The sequence below is a fragment of the Rousettus aegyptiacus genome, unplaced genomic scaffold (genome assembly GCF_014176215.1).
Source record: "Rousettus aegyptiacus isolate mRouAeg1 unplaced genomic scaffold, mRouAeg1.p scaffold_m13_p_3, whole genome shotgun sequence".
NCBI classification, from domain to species: Eukaryota; Metazoa; Chordata; class Mammalia; order Chiroptera; family Pteropodidae; genus Rousettus; species Rousettus aegyptiacus.
Window position 1 is genome coordinate 166,466,692 of NW_023416306.1, and position 19,708 is coordinate 166,486,399.

General features: G+C 55.8%; 1 protein-coding gene across 1 annotated transcript; it reads left to right on the top strand.

Moving 5' to 3' along the window:
• The first annotated feature begins 2,992 nt into the window (after positions 1–2,992).
• Positions 2,993–18,487, top strand: OTUB2 (OTU deubiquitinase, ubiquitin aldehyde binding 2). Its single transcript, XM_016145508.2, has 6 exons — positions 2,993–3,161; positions 9,224–9,319; positions 10,661–10,779; positions 13,333–13,417; positions 13,962–14,156; positions 15,111–18,487. Exons 1-6 carry the CDS (start codon positions 3,159–3,161, stop codon positions 15,315–15,317), a joined length of 705 nt encoding a protein of 234 aa, XP_016000994.1. The 5' UTR covers positions 2,993–3,158; the 3' UTR covers positions 15,318–18,487.
• Positions 18,488–19,708: the final 1,221 nt, after the last annotated feature.

Below are 19,708 nucleotides of genomic sequence, written 5' to 3' on the forward strand. Positions count from 1 at the left end.
TCAGTTCCTTGATCCAGGAAGAAAGCAGATGACCTCCTTCCAGGAGTGCACACACAAGCCACCTTGGGGCTCCTCCTGCCACGTGCAGACCTTTAACTGTCCCCTTTAGGCTTCGTCACACAAGGATGAACAAGAGTCAGGCCTCAATAACCACCAAGCGAAACCCACATATATGGGGCACTTATGGGATCACAGGGTCACATGCTTTTTATGGTCATCTCGCTTAGTCTTCCTGATTGTCCTTTGACATAGGTATGAATACCCCCACTTTACAGTCAAGGAAACTGAGGTTCAGAGAGGTCCGGCTTGCTCCAGGAGTGATGCCATGGGAATCACGACATGAATATACTTGATGTCACAGCCCACACTTCTAATTACCCTGTCCTACTGCTCCTTCCAAACTACAGTCACAAGGCATCAGCAGCAGAGACGGACAGATGGGATATGGTGGCAATTCGGAAGAATTCATGACCAGCTCAGCAATGCGGGAAGGCCTCGTGGAGGAGGAGCCAGTGAAGGCTGGGTGGGATCTGACCAGTGGAGTCTGTAGAACGGTCGTTCCAGGAGGAGCAAAGGCTCACAGGTGGGAAAGCACGAGGAAGGTTCTGGACACTTGAAGCCAACCGCTTAAGCTCATGTACCGGGCACGTGGGGAAGAGAGGGAGCGAGAGGAGGGGAAAGGTGGGCTGGGGCCGTGTCGTAGAGAGTGAGGTGGAACCGACCTTCTGAGAAAGGCCAGACCGTGAGTCACATGGGCTACAGAGCCCATCCCCAGATGCCGAGGGAGTCCTTTTGCTTCGAGTCCTTTGCTGGAGGACAAGACCCTTTTCTCTGAACCTGTGAGGCTGTAGCAGCCAACCCCTGACCCCTCTACCCAGACACCTGGACGTCAGGTAGAAGGGGTGCAGGGAGAAGGGAGACAATTCATTTCAGACAGGACATGTGCATTCCTGCCACGGGGAGGCCCCTAAAAAGTCCACTTGCATTTTCAATTCAGATCCTACTTGAAAACCAGCTGGACTCTTAACCTTTTTGTAAACCTTTTTTCTCTCCTAACCAGGCTTTAGAGAGCTCAGGAAGAGACCTGATTAGTTACAGACTAAAAAGATAAGTTACAGACTAAAAAGCAATTTTCTTTTGCTTATTCGAGCTGTAGTTGAGGATTCCATTATACATATACTGAGATTCTGGGTAAGACTGTGTTTTGTTTAAAAACTTCACTACCAAAAACAGCTTTTAAATATCTTTTTTTTTTTAATGCCCCAGATTGTCCAATCCTCTCATTGAGTGAGGGATTGGAGGCCCAGGGGGAAGCCTAGAAGTCCCTTGAGGCCACACAGCAGTCAATGAGTGACAGGGTCTAGCCATCCTGAGGCCCAGGGTGGCTGCGAACACAGCCCAGTGCTCCTGCCGTAGTTCGGAGCTGCGTGGCCTATGGTGGGAAGGAGAGTGGGCCGAGGGCTCAGGGCTACGAATGTCCAGCATAAGTGCTCCTAGAAGCCTCCTGGGGACCCCAAATACCTTAGATGTGTGTTTGACCAGGGCTGAGCCTGAGACCAGGTCCCAGGCAACACCCATGCAAGCCCTTCTCTCCTCTCCCTGGCAGACCCCTTGCCTGCACCCCATGAGGCCGCACCTGGCTCAGTCATTCCTCCACCAAGGGAAGCCTAGCACTGCCTGGACTGAGAACTGGGTGAGGGGTCAGCAGCCCGGGGATCCAATCCCGCTGGGCCCTGTCCTAGCTGAGCAGCACTGAGCTGCCCCCTGTCACCTCTCTGGCTTCCTTGGCTATAAAATGATCAGAAACTTCCCCAAAGCAAACAGGGATGAGGGGAGGACATAGGCCCCGCCACAGTCATATACACAGTTCCTCAGAGGAGTGAATTCAAAACGAGCTCTGGGAGCAGGCTGCCTGGGATTGTGTGCGCTGTGTGAATTTGGCCAAGTACCTTAACTTTCCTGTACCTCAGTCTCTTCATCTGTAAAATAGGGATGGATAATAGGAACTACTCTCATAAACGAGTTGTGAGAAAATTAAGGAAGATAATATAGGTTGAGAGTTTAAGACAATGCCCGATACAGAGTAAGTGCTCAATAAAAATCGGCTATTATTGTTATTGCTCCTGGAGCCTCGATTGACCCCACACTCCCCACCTGGTAAAAAAGACACAGGTAAAAGCACTTGGAAGACACAGCTGTTTGTCTTCCCAGGCGCCTAGCTGGGGTCTAAAGTGAGCGTGGGGTGGGGAATTGCTTAATACATGCTCCCAAAAGTCTTAATACTTGGAAAAGAGGTGGATGCAGCTCACTGCAGCCTCGTTCCCCACAAACCTTCCCTTCCTCACTCAGTGCACCTCCTCCAGGGGTCAAGGGCTGGTAAATGAATCTTTAAATGATACATATTCCTCTGTGTAATGTTTAGTAATAATGAGCTTGTACGCCGGGTGAGTCACCAAACCTGGTTCGTGATCTATGCCTCACATATAGCCATGTAATTCCCGAGGTCCAGAATCAACAATCCTGGGAATTTATTCATTCAACACACATTAATTGAGTGCCTGCCAACTTACTGATTCATGAGTTGGAAGGGGGTAAATATTATTTGGAAGTCACACAAGGGCAGGCAGTTTATGTTATTGGACAAGAACCTGTCCTCTGATCTTGAGCGAACTATACTTATGTGACCTTGTTTATGAATTAATGAGAGCCAGCTAATCTTTCAAAAGACCTCGATTTGCAGTTTTGGTCAAAAGCCCTTCAGCCTTTACGAATGAACACCTCTCTTTCTAGGTTGGGCTAACCCTTTCGCAAGTTAAAAGCTTCCTGTGTCTTTAAAAGGGGGCGGTACCCTGTCAAATAGACCCTAAAACATAGGCTGAAGGCGCGTGTTGTCCCACCCACTTTCTGTGACGTCCTGCGCCTCGGCTTCTGATTGCTCGCCTCAGACATCAATCGCGGGGCGTGTGTCTTGCTGGGACACAGTGGAGGTCTCGCCTCTGGTTTGCGGAGCGGTCGGGTGTGTTCGCCGCTCGCCCCCACGCCCTCGAGGACCCCGCCGCCCGACCCAACGGCGGAGCCAGCCAGTGGCTCCCGCGGCGCCCTCCCGCACCGGATCGCTCCTCGCTGGGGCGGGACCTAGCTCGACAGCTCCAGTCACTATGGTCAGTGGTCGTGGCGGGAGGTGGGGAAGGGGGAGCGGGGAAGGGGCGCGGTAGGCGGGGTCGCCGCCGTGGCGCATGTGCACTCACGGGACGGGGCTCTGGCGCGAGGCTCAGGTCTCAGCGCGGACCCCTGGCTTTCGGACGTCCCGGAATACTGAGGCAGGACGGAATCTGGGGGCCCCTGTCCTTCCTCGGAAGGTTCTGCAGGGCCCGGGACGCGCCCCGCTATTCACCATGAACGCCCAGCGATGGGAACCCACCGGTCCCCCAGGCCCCCGTCCCCGCGCGTTCGTCCCAGCTGCCCTGAGGGTGCAGCCCTGAAGTCGCAAGGTAGGCGCCCTGGACGGGGAATCAGGCTAAGGAGCACCCTTGCGTGTTAAGTAGTCCCTAGTCCGAAGCTCACGGCCCCATCACCTGTCCGATGATGTCTCAGCCATCAGAGACCCCCCTCCCACTAGGGGCGCGCGGGTGGCCGGATCACTGAACATTCTCTCCTTCCCGCTCAACACAAGGTGTTTGGAGTTAGGACCCACATGGAGAGGCTGCTTCAAGTTGTGAGGCACCTGAATGAAAAGTTCAGGCGAAGCGAAGACTAGAGGAACCCCAGATTCATTCAGTCCGGTCTGAGCAGGAAGGGCTGGAGAGCCCCTCTGAGCCAAATCTGGGGCTTGGGCAGGTGGGGAACTGAGGCTCAGCCAGCCTCTGGACTCACAGTCCAGTGCTCTTCGTGCCACATCCGTGCATCTTCTGGGCTTGCAGAGAGGGGGTCAGACAATCTTCAGCGGGCTGGGTGTGATGACTGCCCCAAACCCCTAAGCGCTGAGCGCCCTGTTCCAGGGATCCTGTAGAGCATAAGGGCTGGTAGCCCTTAGGGTGGCTTGGGGTCACACAGCCTGAGCTCAGATATCTGCTCCACCTCTTGGGAAACCGAGAGGCTTCGGTTGGTCCATTCCCTTCCCCAGCACTAATTTGCTCCTCTGTACACTGGGATGCTGTGAGGACCATGTGCGGTGATACAGCTTTTCTTGTGATGACAGAGTCCTGGAAAGAAGTGTGCACAGGTTCTTTGCGCTTGGCCTCCTCCTTCCCATGTCTGGGCAGGGAAATGGGTCAAAGCTTGGTTTCAGCAGACACATTCTGAGTGTAGCATGGGTAGCCGGGTCATCTGAGCCAGGGCTGTCCTGGACAAACCAGCTTGCTGCTGGGGCACAGCCGAGGCCCCTGGGGCATCTGGGAGCATCAGCTTCCTGCTTCTACCCAGTGCCCAAGTGCTTACCTGGCTCTGCTGCTCCTGGAAGAAGGCCCAGGTGTTTTGCATCACCTACTAGGGAGTGGCAGGAGATGGGGTAATGGGTTTCGCCACCACGAAGCCTGAGGCTGGCATGCCTTCCGGCCACTAGTGGGTAGCTAATGGCCAGTGAGGATGGGACCTCAACTTCTTGTCTTTGTGCTGCACAGTGAGGCCTCTGACCCCACCCTCCAAGTCTGCCCTGGACTCATGAGACCAGAAGCTAGAGGGCAGTTGGGGTCAAAAGCACCAAGCCCTTAGCCTGTCGTTGGGTCTCTGGCGCATTGGAGAGGGGTGAAGAGGTTAACCCACCAAGTAGGACATCTGCCTGGGAATCATGGGGGTAGGGGCAGGGGATGTTTAGGGTCTGTTCTCTTCCATTCGCCCACCATTTATTGAGCACCTGCTGTTTGTCGGGCACCACGGTGGGCCCTGGGCTGCGTGGTGTGGATGCCGCATGGTGTGTGTGTGTGTGTGTGTGTGTGGTGGGCAGAGGAGAATGCCCTTGAAAAAAAAAATGTCTTCTTTTTTTTCCCCATTTCAAAGTCATGGGTAGAAGACACAAAGCCCCTTGGGAGGGACGAGGGCCCGACCTTGGCCTGCCATTGGCGAGGGCTTTAGTTAGCAAGGGGTCTCGCGCTCACTCAGAGTGCCTTTAACTCTGGGCGAATGAAGGAGTGTGTCCGCCATGAACAGTAAAGCGCTGGACCCTTCTGTGCTTTATTCTTTTATTTATCAAACAAGCTCCCAGTAGGCATTTTAGTCAGGCCCCATGCTGGGCACTGATGAGAAAGACCCGTGGCCGGCCCTCTCAGGAGCTAAGTGCCTGCTGGTCACCATAGCAGACATAAGCACTTCCTGAGCTACTGGGCGTGGCCTGGGAGGTCTGACCAAGGACTTCGGGAGTGTGGCAGGAAGCCGGTGCTCTCCAAGGTGGTGGAGAGTGTGGGGAAGGCTTCACAGAGGAGGTCTTTTGAACTGGGGGTTGAAGGACACATTCTTCCGGAAGGATTAGGGGAAGAGAACTTTCCAGGCAGGGTGGCACAGCTAAGTGCCTGGAAATGTGGTTCAGAACGAGATATTCTGGGAAAGGACAGTGGCCTGTGTGGAAACAGAGAGCTCGGGGGAGGGAGGAGAGTTGAGTCTAGAAAAGTAAGTGGGGTCAGAATGTGCTGTGCACGGCTTCATGGGCCAGGCTGTGGGGTTCGGGCTTGATTCTGCTGAGGGGGAGAATCATCAAGAGATGGTTGGCCTGGGTGACCTCTCTAGCAGTGGAGTGGCCGCGGGCCTGGAGGTGGCCAGGCGGAGTCTGAGACCGGCTCATCCATCAGCTCAGTCGTCCATGCAGTGTCTGCTGGGCAGTGCGGGTCTAGTCGTAACAGGCAGGCAATGTCCTTGCCCTAATGGAGCTGACATTCTAGTGGAGGGGGACAGACAGTGTGCAAGTAAACGAGCAGAGCCTACGTGTCACAGAATGCTCTGAAGAAATAAAACGAGTCAAGGCGATGGGGTGGAGGAGGGGCAAGTTCAGACAGAGTGGTCAGGGAAGGCCTCTCCGAGGAGGTGAGGTCACCTGAGGCCTGTGAAGAGGCCGAGGGACATTCCGGGCAGCAGGAACAGCGGGTGCAAAGGCCCTGGGGTAGAAGCGTGTGTGTCTTGTTGGAGGAACAGGAGGAGGGCCATTGTGGCTGGAGCGAGGTGAGCAGGGCCAGATGGCGCACAGCCTGCGAGGCGTCATCCGAAGGCTGAGTCTCTTCCTCCGTGAGGGGAGCGTTGGAGGGTATCGAGGAAGGGCGTGCTGTCGGCTGGTGGACGTGTTAGGCAGCCTGCCCTGGCTGCTGTGCAGGATGGTTGGGACGGGGGCCGGAGTGGAAGTCGGGAGTCAGTTGGGCAGACGCTGTTGCAGCCTCCCTGGGAGGTGGAGGGGGGATGGACCCAGGGGCAGAGCCGATCGGGAGGACAAGAGGGGAAGAGGACTCCTGGGTCTTTGGTGTGAGCTCTGCGGGCTGGAGGGGCCTTTCAGGGAGCTGGGGACACCTAGGGGAGGAGGCTGGGGTAGAGCGAGAGAGGAGTTAGGAGCTGGTGGCTGTTTGAGGCTGGAACTCCAGGGAGAGAGGTCAGGGCTGGAGACGAAGCTCTGAGGACCCGTCGGGCAGATGTTGTGTGAGTCCAGGCATAGAATGAGAGGCCCATGCCTGAGTTCAGGGTCTCTGCAAGGCCAGCCGATAACTCAGACCCAAGGCGCATGGGGGCCCGGATGCAGGGTCTTCCTTGTTTCCAGAGCCAAACAGTAGAGAAGGGTGTTCAGGTAGTGGGCTGAGTAATAGCCCCTGAAGGTGTCCACATCCTAATCCCCAGAACCTGTGAGTAGGATACCTCATGTGGCAACAGGCAGTTGGCAGTTGTGACAGAGTTAAGGATCTCGGGATGGGGAGCGCGGTCTGAAATTCCTGGGAGTGGGGGCAGTGGTGTAATCACAGGGGCCTTAGGGAGGCAGGCGGGTCAGAGTGAGGAGACGTGACATGGGCAGGAAGGGATCATGAGCCCAGAAATACAAGTGGCCTCTGGAGGCCGCAAAAAGGAAGGAAATGGGCTCTACTCTAGAACCGCCAGAAACGCAAACTCATCATAAGTCCATGTTGATCTAAGTTCCTGACTTTGTGCTCATTGGTTAGAGCAGCAACAGCAAACTAACTAATTCAGGGTTCTAGGGCTTCTTCCCCCAATTTTTTTCCTCCAAACATTTTTGATTACTCACTTCAATAAAAATACTTTTGATTCTTTCATAAATTCTTTATTATACCTCATACCCTGAACAGGCATTTAAAAGGCTGTTCTCTTCCAGTCCCTATACCAGCCCACTCTGGAGAACTCAGGCCCTGGGCAGGTAAGGCCAGGGCTGGAGTCCCTGGGAGCCTCGGAAAGTGACGGCGGGGACCTTCTGAGAAGGGAAGTCGGCCAGGTTCTGCCCTTTGCCCTGCTCTGGAAGGAGAGTCGGTAGCTTGAGGTCAGGCCACGCCGTGAGTTTTGGCTTCTCGGTGGCTGGGGCTGGTTAATGAGGCTGACTCACAGCCCAGGTTGCCTGGTGCAGAAGCCCCAGAGGGAGGTTGAGCTGGCTGAGGGCCGCCATTGCCTGCTGAGGCCAGGGGCCGGGGTGCGCTGTGAGAGGCCCGCCGACACCTCAGAGCCTGGGTTGGAGGATGTGCTAAAAGCGTACGCTGTTGGGGGGTCATGGTAGAGATGTGAGCCCGAGACCTGGCTGTCGAGGAGCCATCAGGCAGTGACATGTGGAGCCAGTGGATTCCTGTCGTGGAGGGTGAGAAGATGCAGAAAGACAGTAGCTTTTAGTCATTCATTTAACAAACATCTCATCCCCGCTCTGTTCCAGGCCCTGGGTTGGGCCCTGGGGAATCAGGCAGGTGAACAGAAGGTCTCAGATGGTTTGACAGGCTGTCTGTCCTGTGCCAAGGGAGGTCTGAGTGTCTTTGGAGACTTTGTTGAGTAGGGACATCCAGGCCCCCTAGAAATGTCCTTTCCCAGTCACAGAGCCTCTTCTCTGTCCTGGATGCTGGGGGGCAGGAATCAGGGCCTAAGAAGCTCCTTGTCAGACAGGAGGTTGGAGTCTGTCCGATGTGGAGACGGCTAAGCCACTTACTGCTTCAGGTGGCAAGCTCTGTAGAAATCGAATCGCCGCATATCCAGACACGTTTTTCCAGGTGGAACGGGGTTGGTGACATCGGAGGCTCCTCTGCGCACATGTGGTCTTGGGGTTGACATCATTGTCTAGTCAGTCGGGAGGCTAAGGGGACGCCGGGGAAGGCCCCTGTGGTTAGAGGCGTAAAGTGACAGTGACAAGCTCTGGTGACACATTATCAACAATGATGGCAATAAATTGATGGAAAATTGAATTTCCATTTATAAAAGTCTCAATTAACGTCAACATTTCAGCGGTGAACGACTGCATGAGCCCTGTCTCCTTGGTTGTGTGCAGGTGCTTACAACTAACTATAAACTATAAACTACACGTGGCTTTAACACCAGCTCCTCCTGCACCGTTTTCTTGCTGAAATCAGAGCCCTTCCTGGGGGAGGCTGGAGGCAGGGCTGCATCTCCCGCTTGTCCGAGTCCTGAGTCTAGACAGGAAAAGCATGAAGCAGAGCCATGGCCTGTGGGCGGCTGGCCGTTAGAGATGCCCCTCATGCTTTACCTGGCTCTGGAGCCTCCAGCTGTCATTACCTGCCTGCTCCCTGCCAGATGAGTCTTTCCCAGCCCTCCTGAGGCCTCGACTGACTGACGGGGAGACTCATCTTCCTGGGTTGGAGTTGATTTTGACTCTGAGCTGGGCTGCAATATGAACTTTCACCGGTAGGTGGTGGATCTGGCCAGATGTTCTAACCTCTCCATGTCTAGCATGTGCTTGACGCAGGTTGGATGTTTGGGAATTGTTGCATGACTAAAAGAAGGAATAAATGAATGAGACAGGACGGACAGAGGAGGCAAAGGAAGATTTCATACTCCAGCGTGAGGGTTCACTAGGTTTAAGGTATTATATTCTATAAAATGAATCAATTCAGCAGTTGAAAGATGGTACCGCACTATGATGCGGCCGCCCTGACTTCCGTCCAGGGAATGTGGTGTGCAGGGTCCTAGTAACATTGTTACACATGCCTGTTGTGGGAAGGTAACAATCGCTGTGTCAGGCAACTACAGATCAAAGCCTTTCTGCTGGTTGAAAGCTCCTCAGTTGCTTTTGAAATCCTTCTTTATCTTTCAGAGTGAAACATCTTTCAACCTAATATCCGAAAAATGTGACATTCTATCAATTCTTCGGGATCATCCTGAAAACAGGATTTACCAGAGGAAAATCCAGGTGAGACAGAGGGTCAACAGGAGAGGATTCTACATTCAGTGGACTAGAGTTGGGAGCAGAGAAGATGCCGCTTTGAAGGCAAAAAGGCTTAGCATTTGGACCAGGTCCTTGGGCAAATTAAAGTGCTCTGAGAATATTCTGATGTTGGGTATTTGCCTTAGTGAGAAATCCTTTAGTGGGAAAAAAAAAAACACAGTTTTTAAAAAAGCTAGGTACTATCCTACAGGCTTTATATTCTAAGACCTCATTACAACATCCTAAGGTCAATACTTTTATTATCCACATTTACAGCCAAGGAAACTGAGGCACAGACATTAAATGGCGGGCGCACGGTCCTACAGGCAGTGCACAGATGAGCTGGGATTTGGACCAGGCAGCCTGGCTTCCTAAGCTGCAGCCATCAGCCCCCTGGAGGGAAAGCCCACTCCAGCGGGGCTGCACGAAGGGCAGTTTGCCGGAAGGGCGCACAGACGCCCACAGAACGGGGGGCGGCATGTGTCTGCTCCTCTCTGCACATTGGCAGGACTGTCCCGTGCAGCTGCAGGGAGCACTTCCTGGGGCAGGCGCATGGCTGGGCGGCACAGCGACTCTCATGCCCCCTGGAGTCCTCTCGCCGTCCCCTGCTGCCCCGCCGCCCATGAGCCTGTCAGCTCTGAGCTTTCTCGTGGCCATGATGGGAACAGGGACTGTCCAACCTCTTGAAAACCATGCTCTGCTGTCAAAACCCCGAGTGCAGCCCCACAAGGCAGCAAAGGGGACTCGGGGCCATTTGGGAGCACCATTAGAGCATGGGTCACAGGGAGGACCAGACCTTTTGAGAAATGTTTGAAGGACGGGCCGGACTGCTTCATATGCCCGAGGAGGCCCTTCCTGCCGACTCTGCAGCCCTCTGGCCCGCCCTGTGGCCACGCTGCAGCCCTCACACCTCTGCTCGCACATGCTGCCCCTGCCACGCACACCCCTTGCGCGCCCCTGATGCTCTTCCCGGCGCCGGTGCTCCAGGAAGCCTTCTTAGGCTTCTGAAGCCTGGTGTGGATGCTATTGCTCCACGGACCCCGCCCCCCCCCACCCCCACAATGCTTCTCCAGTCCTCCTGTCTCAAACTTCTAACTGTCCAGCTTCCCTGCTGGACCTCGGGGCTGAGGGTGGGGCCCAGGTCCCCGGTCACCACCCGGTGTCTGACACAAGGACGCAGTCAGTGTATTTTCATGTTTGGGGGATGAATGAGAGTTTGGCGACCGGAAGGGGCGGGCAGCCTGGGCGAAGTGGGGGCCCGGCTCTGAGAGGACACGACAGAGGGGTGTCGTTGCACACACCCACATTTCCCTCTCTCCCCCGCAGGAACTTAGCAAAAGGTTCACCGCCATCCGCAAGACCAAGGGGGATGGGAACTGCTTCTACCGGGCCCTGGGCTATTCCTACCTGGAATCTCTGCTGGGGAAGAACAGAGAGATCCTCAAGTGAGTGGGGCCGAGGGGCCACTGGGTGGGCTCCCCGGCTCCGAGGCTGTGTTCTCTGCTACGTCGGCCCTGAATCTCCCTGAGGGTTTTTCTTTGGCACAGCCTGCTTAACTCAGGGAGTGAGCCGGGAGGGCTGCCTGGCAGTGGTGTCGATGTTCTGGGATGCTAGATATTCTAACCTCTCCATGTCTAGCATAGGGCCTCATGGCCTTCATAAGGACCTTGAATTTCAGCCTGGGTGAGATGGAGCCACAGTGGGCTTGAGCAGAGCAAGGGGCCCGACCTGCCGGCTGCTGCATGCAGGACGGACGGGCCGGGTGCAGCAGGGGGCAGCAGCCCATGTGCTCGGGGAGGGCCCCGCCGGGGAGATGCCGGGGCATGAGCCGGTGCAGAGAAGTGGTCAGATTCCAGGTGATGGCAGGATGCGCCCACGGATCCGGATCCGGTGTGGCACCTCCGTGTGAGCAGAGCGAGCGGGTCAGGGGTGACTGCCACGCACTTAGCCTGGGAGTTATCAGGACGGAGGAGCTGCTCGCGGCAAAGGGAGGCTGGGAAGGTCGGGAGCGTCATTTTGGCGATGCTAAGTCTGACATGTCTGGGGGCCATCAGAGCGGGGGTGTCCAGCCGACAGCGGGGCGAGCTAGGCTGGTGTTACCCCCATTTTACAGTTGAGTAAACTGAGCCTCAAAGTGACCTTCCCATGGCCACAGTGAAGCTGGTGTCAGCTGAGCTGAGAGAGCCAGTACTCCAAGCCCCCTCCCTTGCCTCATGGGCGCGTGAGTCCTGGCCTGGGTGACACTCATCACCGTGTCCCCAGTGCCTGGCGCAGTCACCGGTGAGCAAGGCATGTGGGAATGCTTCAGAGCCGCAGTGGTGGGAAGGGGGAGGGCGTAGGGGCAGGAGAGCCGGGATGGGGGCGCAGAGCTGTGCTGATCCCGCCTCCCCGGGACCAAGTGACCCAGGGATCCTCTAGCGGCCCTCATGGAGGCACCGTACCATCACCCACACTGCGAAGAGGGGGATCCGGCCACCCCCAGCACGGCGCTCGTCCACACCTGCCCTGGCCTAACAGACTTGGATACCAGGCCAGCCAGGGGCAGGTTGCCTTTGGGCACAAGACACCCCACCTCTGGTCTACGTCCCTTTCCACGCCCCCCCCCCCACGCCCTCCCTCTCACCTCCTGTGACAGGGCACCTCAGCCTCTCCCGGCCTCCCTCCCTGTCTTCAGTCCCTTGTGAAATGCCCCTCCTGTGTTTTCCTTGGAGTCTGGCCTTCCTCCGCAGGGGACAGGGGACGGGCTGCAGCCCTGCCCATGCGAGCTCTGAGCTCCGCCCCACCCCACCCCGCCCCCAGCCTCTCTCCAGGGTCCCTCTGGTGTGGGCTGCTTCCCCGCCTCTGTGGACCACGGTCACTGGATCTGTATCTCGTCTCTGCTGCGCTAAGCTCTGTGTCCTGGGGCCGGGGACCAGGTGGGGCTCCTCGTCGTGCCCCCCAAGAGTACCAGGACACGTCCCAGCATGCGGCTGTGCCATGAGGCGGCCTGCAGTGGGGCCACAGAGGGCGAGGCAGTGCTGACAAAGCAAGGGCCGTTGGATCAGGTCTGGAAGGGTGGCCGGTGCTGGCCAAGGCGTAACTGCTTTGTTAGCCGATTTCTTTGGTATAAATATTCCTGTCGTGATGGATTGTCAAGCTGCCATCATAGGGGCATTGAGCAGGGAGACAGGAAGACACACTGCAGTCCAAATGGTATCTCTGCCACATATACACAGCAGACAGCTAACCTTGAGAGCATAGATAATAGTAAAATATTTAGGAAGTGATGAGTTTTGAATATTTATTATCTTTGTTTTTTTAGTATAATTTATTCAATTGTAAGTTTACATAACTTGATTTGTAAATAATGGCTCTGTATTTAACGCTGGGCTGGCGAAATTCTTGAAAATTTAACGATCAATTAGCTCTTGTGAGTGGGGATAGCTGTCAGTGGCACACCACTTAGGAGAGCGTCCCTGGCCCAGGGGACGGTGGGTGCTAAGGGGCGAAAATGAGAACGGAGAGGCTGTGGGTGGGAGGGAGGCTGGGAGACGGGCCCAGAGGTGCGGTTGGCGAGCGAGGCAGGGCCCTCCCTGGACGCTTGTGCTGAGGGAGAAGGCCGTGTGTGGGAGGTCACTCCAGAGGCCCCTCTGGAGAAGGGACCAGGAGCAAGGGAAGGCTGGACCAGAAATGGTGACGGTATGGCAGGAGCCATGGGGACAGGACGGAGGGGCAGGGTCGAGACACTTTTGAAAAGTAGAATCAGCATGTCTGGGAGCGGGTGGTGATTACCTCAATTTTCTCATCTGCGAAATGGGTATAACACGCACCTCCTGGGATCGTACACAAGGAGGAGGACAGGACAAGTCAGTGAGTGGTCCGCGTGGAAAGGTAGGAAAGTCCTTCGCCTTAGTGACGTGCACCTCCTCGGGTGTGTCGGGGGGGGACAGCGGGTGACAGCTGGCAGTCACAGCGGTGCTCGCCGTGCCTCCCCGTAAGCATCAGTCCACCCCCTTTAGGTTCAAAGAGCGTGTGCTGCAGACACCCAACGACCTGCTGGCCGCCGGCTTCGAGGAGCACAAGTTCCAAAACTTCTTTAATGCCGTGAGTCGACCTGGGCACCTGGGCGCCACGGCCGAGGGGCGGGCCCTTCCGAGCCCGCAGAGCCGAGGAGTGGGTGCTGGCCCGAGCCCCCCCACAGCCCACGGCTCTGCGGTCCTGCCGCTGGCTGCTCCCGGCTGGGGAAAGCCCGAGGGCCACTTCCTGCCTGGGGGGACAAGGGGGGCTGGGGCCTGGGAGGAGGCGCCTCCTTCAGGGCCACTGTTCTCAGGCTGGAAACATGCCCCCAGCTTCCTTCGCCCCATTCCCTCTCCACCCTACTCCCCTGACCCCGTTAGCGAAGGAGGGGGGAGGGGTTGGAGGACTCTCAGTTCTAAATGTCTAAAAATCCCAACCAGATCATGGTTGCCAGACGTGGCTCTGGGCTAAGGCGCTTAATACGCCCCTGTTACCTATTACTCGGCTTTGGTCAGACCTCAGGTGGATGGGTTTTCGTACCTCAACTTGAGGATTTAAAAAAAATGCAAATGCACGTGGCGGGGAGTCCCCTGGAGCGGGGGCCGTGGGTCTGACGCCCTGGCGCGTCCAGTTCTACAGCGTGGTGGAGCTGGTGGAGAAGGACGGCTCGGTGTCCAGCCTGCTGAAGGTCTTCAACGACCAGAGCTCCTCGGACCAGATCGTGCAGTTCCTCCGCCTGCTCGCCTCGGCCTTCATCAGGAGCCGCGCCGACTTCTTCCGACACTTCGTCGACGAGGAGATGGACATCAAAGACTTCTGCGCTCATGTAGGTCCCCAGGGCCCCAGGCTTTGGGGACTCAGTCCCCAGTCCCAGGGCTCAGCGCTCCCCTCTCTCTCCTTGAGACCCTAGCACCGGCATCCCTAGCCAGGGGACTTGGGTGTCACCCTGAGCACAGATTAGCAAGCCGGAAGTATCCTACCTCAGCTGCCTGAAAAGTGTGGCTTTTGAACAAGTCACTTTCCATCTCTGGGCCTCAGATTTCCTCAGATTTCAGAATAAGGGCTTTGGACTGGACTGTTGACATGTAGCAACCCTGGAGTCACATTTGCCCCAAGACCCCAATATGTGTTCTATTGATCATGTTTGGTATTAAAGAACTGCCAGCATTTAAACACTGGGCAATTTTCATATGAAAACCTGGGTTTCTCTGGAAGAATCAGAAGATCCAGCTTGCAGGGCTTATCCGTGTGTGGCAACAGTCAGCAAGAGCTAAGTGGCAGCCGCCCCAGTTATGTGGGACATGACTCTCTCTGCTCTTGCCATTGTCACTTCGGCATCCCGACTCACTTCGCCTAGCCCTCTGTCAGCACTTAAGCTTGACATCCCTTCATGACAGAGGCCCGTCCTGCTCCGAGACTCTTTGGTTCTGTGCATTAGGAAGCCCGAGCTGAGAAATCCCCGCCCCTGCTTTCCAGATTCTTCCTGGTGTCCTCTTCTTACAGACAACTAGGGGGCTCGTTTCGGGATCTAGCTTCGGGCTTTGCAATTCTAGCGATTTCTAGCTGTTACTTCCTCACCGAGCTTCAGTTTCCCACTCCGTAAAATGGGGGCGTCAACACCTACCTCATGGACCGTTGTGAAGATTCTCTCACAGCACAGAGGCTTTGACCCAGGACCGCGAGGGGCCAGGGTTGGACTTCTCACTTGCCCTCTGCTAGGCCCCCTTCCTAAATTGGGTTTTTTTTGTTTGTTTTTTTTTTTCCATTTCGGCCTTTGCAGGAGGTGGAGCCCATGGCCATGGAGTGCGACCACATCCAGATCACAGCCCTGTCGCAGGCACTGAACATCGCCCTGCAGGTGGAGTACGTGGACGAGATGGACACGGCCCTGAATCACCACGTGTTTCCCGAGGCCGCCGCCCCTGCCGTTTACCTGCTCTATAAAACATCGCACTACAACATCCTCTACGCAGCCGATAAACACTGATTAAGTGTAGGCCACGCAGTGGAACCTGTCACCTAACGGGAGACTGCATTCTGAACGGAACCTCCCGGCTTTTCCCTTTTTTAAGCGATTTAGACTGTAGTTAGAAGACAGAAAATGGATAGCCTTTTGGGCAGTCACTAGGAATGAGGCCTGCCCGTTATGGAGTGTGGTAGCTTGGCAGTGTTCTTAGTATTTATTTTTATGGAGGGTCGAATGCTTTCCAACTCGTGACTTGGAGGCCAGGACCTCTAGCTCTCCCCCGCAGTTCCCCGAGACCTGGGTAGGCCATCTTCCCTCTCCGGACCTGTTTCTTCATCTGGAGGAGGTCACTGCCAGTGTTGACATTTGTGTAAAACACTGTTCCTTTTCACCAGAGGCAGTGCCTCTCTGTAGGCGAGGAAAAGCTCAAGGCCAACTGTTTTAAGTGGCATACTCGTTTTATAAAAAAAAAAAATCAAGTCCAGTCAGCCGTTGGGCTGGACTTTGGCGGGCGGCTGACCGAAGCATTGGCCAGTGGAGGCCGACCTGAATGTGAGAGCTTCGGTGAGGCTTTCTTACCCAACTTCAAGAGCGAAAAGAGACTTTGATGCCGAAGTCTGGAAAGGGGCCTCCACGTGAAGCTGCACACTGGGCCCCCTCTCCCTCAGGGCCAGGACTGCCCGCCGGCCCCGCCCGGACAGAGGCTGGAGAAAGACGAGGCTCCGGGACCGGAAGCTGCCTCGTCATCCCCAGCACGTCTTACGAGTAGAAGCCAGAACCTCGGCCGGGTGGAGACGCTGGCCACGTAGCCGTCGCCTCCGGCTGGGCAGGGCAGACTCGGTTGCGCCAGGTTGTGGTCTTCGTCGTCTTTCCCCTTCCCCACTCCTGCTCGGTTTATGGCTGGCGAGAGGCTAGGCAGGAAAGGACAGAGGCAAGCTGAGGAAGTTGGCAACGGGGGAGACGTCCACGGTGGAAACTGCCTGGGCGCCAACTTCCATCCGCCCGGGCGTGCCCCGTGATACCCTCCACATCTCGCTGCCCCAGGACCTCGGAGAGCCCTGGCTGGGCGGGGGGCACTGCCAGCAAGGCTCGCTGTGGGAGGAAGTGGAGATGGCAGGGGTGTGGAATGCCCTGTGGGGTCCTTCCGCAATCGCAGGCCTTCTTCTCACAGGTTCCGTTCTGCAGGGACTTCTTAGACTCTTGGTGCTGCAGCGTGAGGCTGCCGACGGCCCGACCGTACACAAGGAGACCCGGGCGGCCTCTCAGCAGACCGCTCCACGTCCTGGCACACAGACGTCAGGTCTGTCAGTGGTCTGCCTTCGTGAGCAGACGTCAGGACGCTTTAATTCCAGGCAGGGACCCGGCTTCCCATCGTGCTCTCAGCTAGAATTTGAACCCCCAAGTGCTCAAGCTAAGTGATTATGTCACTTTTCCACAGAATCTGACCCTAATCTCTGATCTGGTTCAGTGACCCGCCTTCTCTGGGTAGGAGTGCCGAGGTCTGTGACGGTACACTGGAGGGGCGGGGGTGGGGGACATGTTCCATGGTTTCTGAGCATCAGGATCCCCGTTTCCAAACTGAACGCCCTTGGCCGCTCTGAGGGGTGTGAGACGAGTCCCGGGTGCCCAGCCAGGCTCTCAAGCACAGCCTAAGTGGCACTGGCTGCCACTTCTCTGCATCTGTGGCTTGTGCAGCGTTCACAAAGCAGAGCCTCTGTTTGGCAGACTGGCTGGAGAAATCCCAACAAGCCTTGCCTATGCTGCGCTTCCAGGCCTAGGGGCCTGCCGGGCCCGGCTGCGACCCTCCTCCCAGGAGAGAGCCTGTCACTTTAGTCAATGCCCGAGAGAGGCGGGCCAAGCTCCTTTCGTGCATTCACTCTCTGCTTTACCGTTTCACAAAACCACTGGCCAAATCCAAACCACTGCTGTCTTCCCTCAAGGGAAAGCACTATGGAGAAGCAGCCACGGCAGAATTCAGGGAAACTAAGCTGCTCCTGGATGTGGACAGGGTTCCGTCTCAAACCCAACCTAAGCTGGAAATATCCTGTCAAAAGTGCATCAATGCACCTAACCTACCGAACCTCAGAGCTCAGCCCAGCCTGCCTTAACCATGCTCAGAACACTTACATGAGCCTACAGTTAGGCAGTTACCTTGAGTTTTATCTCAAGAGTTGCCTTCCTCTTCTCACCAGAAGCAGGAGGCACAGATGGGTGTTTTGTAATCATGGCGAGATGAGAAAACACAAAATACAATATCAAAAAAACCGCTGATGACAGCACAGTGTCGCGGACCGGCAGTTGCCCCGGTGAACTCCCGGCTGGCCCGGAGCTGCGGCTCTGCCGCTGGCCAGCATCACACGTCACCTCGTCGCGGGTCACTAGCCCAGGAAAAGATCAAAATTCAAACTGTGATTTCTACTAAATGCATCTATCACTTTTGCACAACTGTAAAATCGAAAAACGTTAAGTCAGGGGCAGTCTGTAACTTGTTGAAATCTAGGCATCCACGACAGTCACCTTGCTTGTCAACAGCAGCCAGTCACTCCGGCAATCCACTTCATGGATAATTCTCTACCCCACCCCATGAAGCCATCTCCTTGTAAAGTTCCTTTGAGAGTTTCTCTTTTAACTATACATTTATTACTTTCTTTCCAAAACTTTTTAAATCAATGGGAATATTTAACAAAGTACAAACTGCCCTTGCTTTTGACTCGGTTCCTATTTTAAGCACAAAGGGTCTCTGGAGCCAGCCTGAGTATGAATCTCAACTTTGTTACTACTCACTGTGTGACCTTGGCCAAGACACTTTACCTCTCTGAGCTCCGATTCCCGCATTAGTGAAATGGAGGCAGTGCCCACACGTCACGGGATTATCGGTTAAAGCGCACGAGACCGGGCGTGTGAAGGCTGCAGGAGCTGACGCACGGCGTTCTGCAGCGGGTGCGCCCCAGCCCGGCCCTCCCGAGGGGCGCAGCAGGGCACTCACGATGGGGAAACATGCCACTGGGGCTCCCCACACGGTGGTCTAAGAACCAAAGACGTTCCCACACTGAGCAGGATGGGGGCGGGGCTGCGGCTCAGGGAGTGGCTGTCCAGGGGCCCCTGGTCCTGCGGGATATGGGCCAGGCCCTACAGCTTCCCTGGGCAGTTGGTGGAAACCTTTCCTAGCATTAAAATGGATTCTGTAACAACTTTTGTTCTGGCTGCTTAGTATTTGGTACCCTTGGGGCTTATGTCTGCGAGAGCAGATGGGGCGGGGTTGGGGGTGGTGGGGACAGAGCTCCTCGTTCAGTGGAAGATCCAGATGCCCAGCAAGTCCTGCTCTTGGGCAGGAGGTGCCAAAGGAACCACAGCTTTGCCAAAGCTTCACCTCATCGGGTCAGAGAGCGGAACTGCCTGGAGGCTGGCCTCACCTTTTCACACTTGCCCCTAACACCTCACCCCACTGAAAGGGAAAAGAATTTGCTGTTAGAGGGCAAGAGCAGGGTGCCTCCGTCCTCGTCCTCGTCCTCGGTGGATCTGTCTGGCCTGTGAAAAGCGGCCTCAGGCCTCTCATGGCTCAGGTGCTGCTAAGGGACCTTGAGCCTCCTGAAATCTCCATGTATCACTCAAAATGAAAGAGTCTCCCTGCCATCCCCTGACAGTGGTCACTCAGGAGCTGACCTCACAGACCAGGCCGTTTTCTGCAGATGCTGGGGAGACATTCCTCGGAAACACTGGCATCTTTTAAAACCAAAGCAGTTTTTGAACTTGCCCTGGGCCCACAAAGAAATACCTAGGGTTCTAGACCCGACTCTGCCACCTGGCTGCTGTGTGATCCTGAGCAGGTCTTAACCAGTATCAGCTTTCTCAACTCCAAAAAAAGGATATTAAGACTTAGGGGGCTTGCTGAAGACGAAATGATCAAGTAGCTACCAGTGCCTTATACCTGCTCAACACTCACTGGTACCGAATCAGGTTAGACCACCCGTCCTGTTGCAGTGACCCAGAGGGACTGAGGGAATACTACTGCCACCCTGCCCTATGACTGTGGCACTTGTAGCTACTCATCCAGACCAATCCAGAGGGAGCTGGGGTGGCGCCGGGAACTGGTCCCCTTGGCACACGTTTACACCATGCCCTGACCGAAACTGAAGGGCTGCGAGGAGCCCAGAGGAGATAATGAGTGGCAGGTGCTGTGAAGAGGGTGAGCATGGCTAATTCTGGTGCCCAGGGCAGGAACGCTTGACCCTGTTGGGGGCTCAGGGACCTAGAGCACATGAAGCAGTGCTCAAGGATGGGAAAGAATCAGGCCACGGGAAAAGCTTATGCAGAGACTCAGATGAGGGAAAGGGCCCATGGGACCAGGGGAAGCAACCAGTTCTGTCACAGAGGAGGGGAGCGGACAGAGAGACCAGAGAAACTGGCTAGGG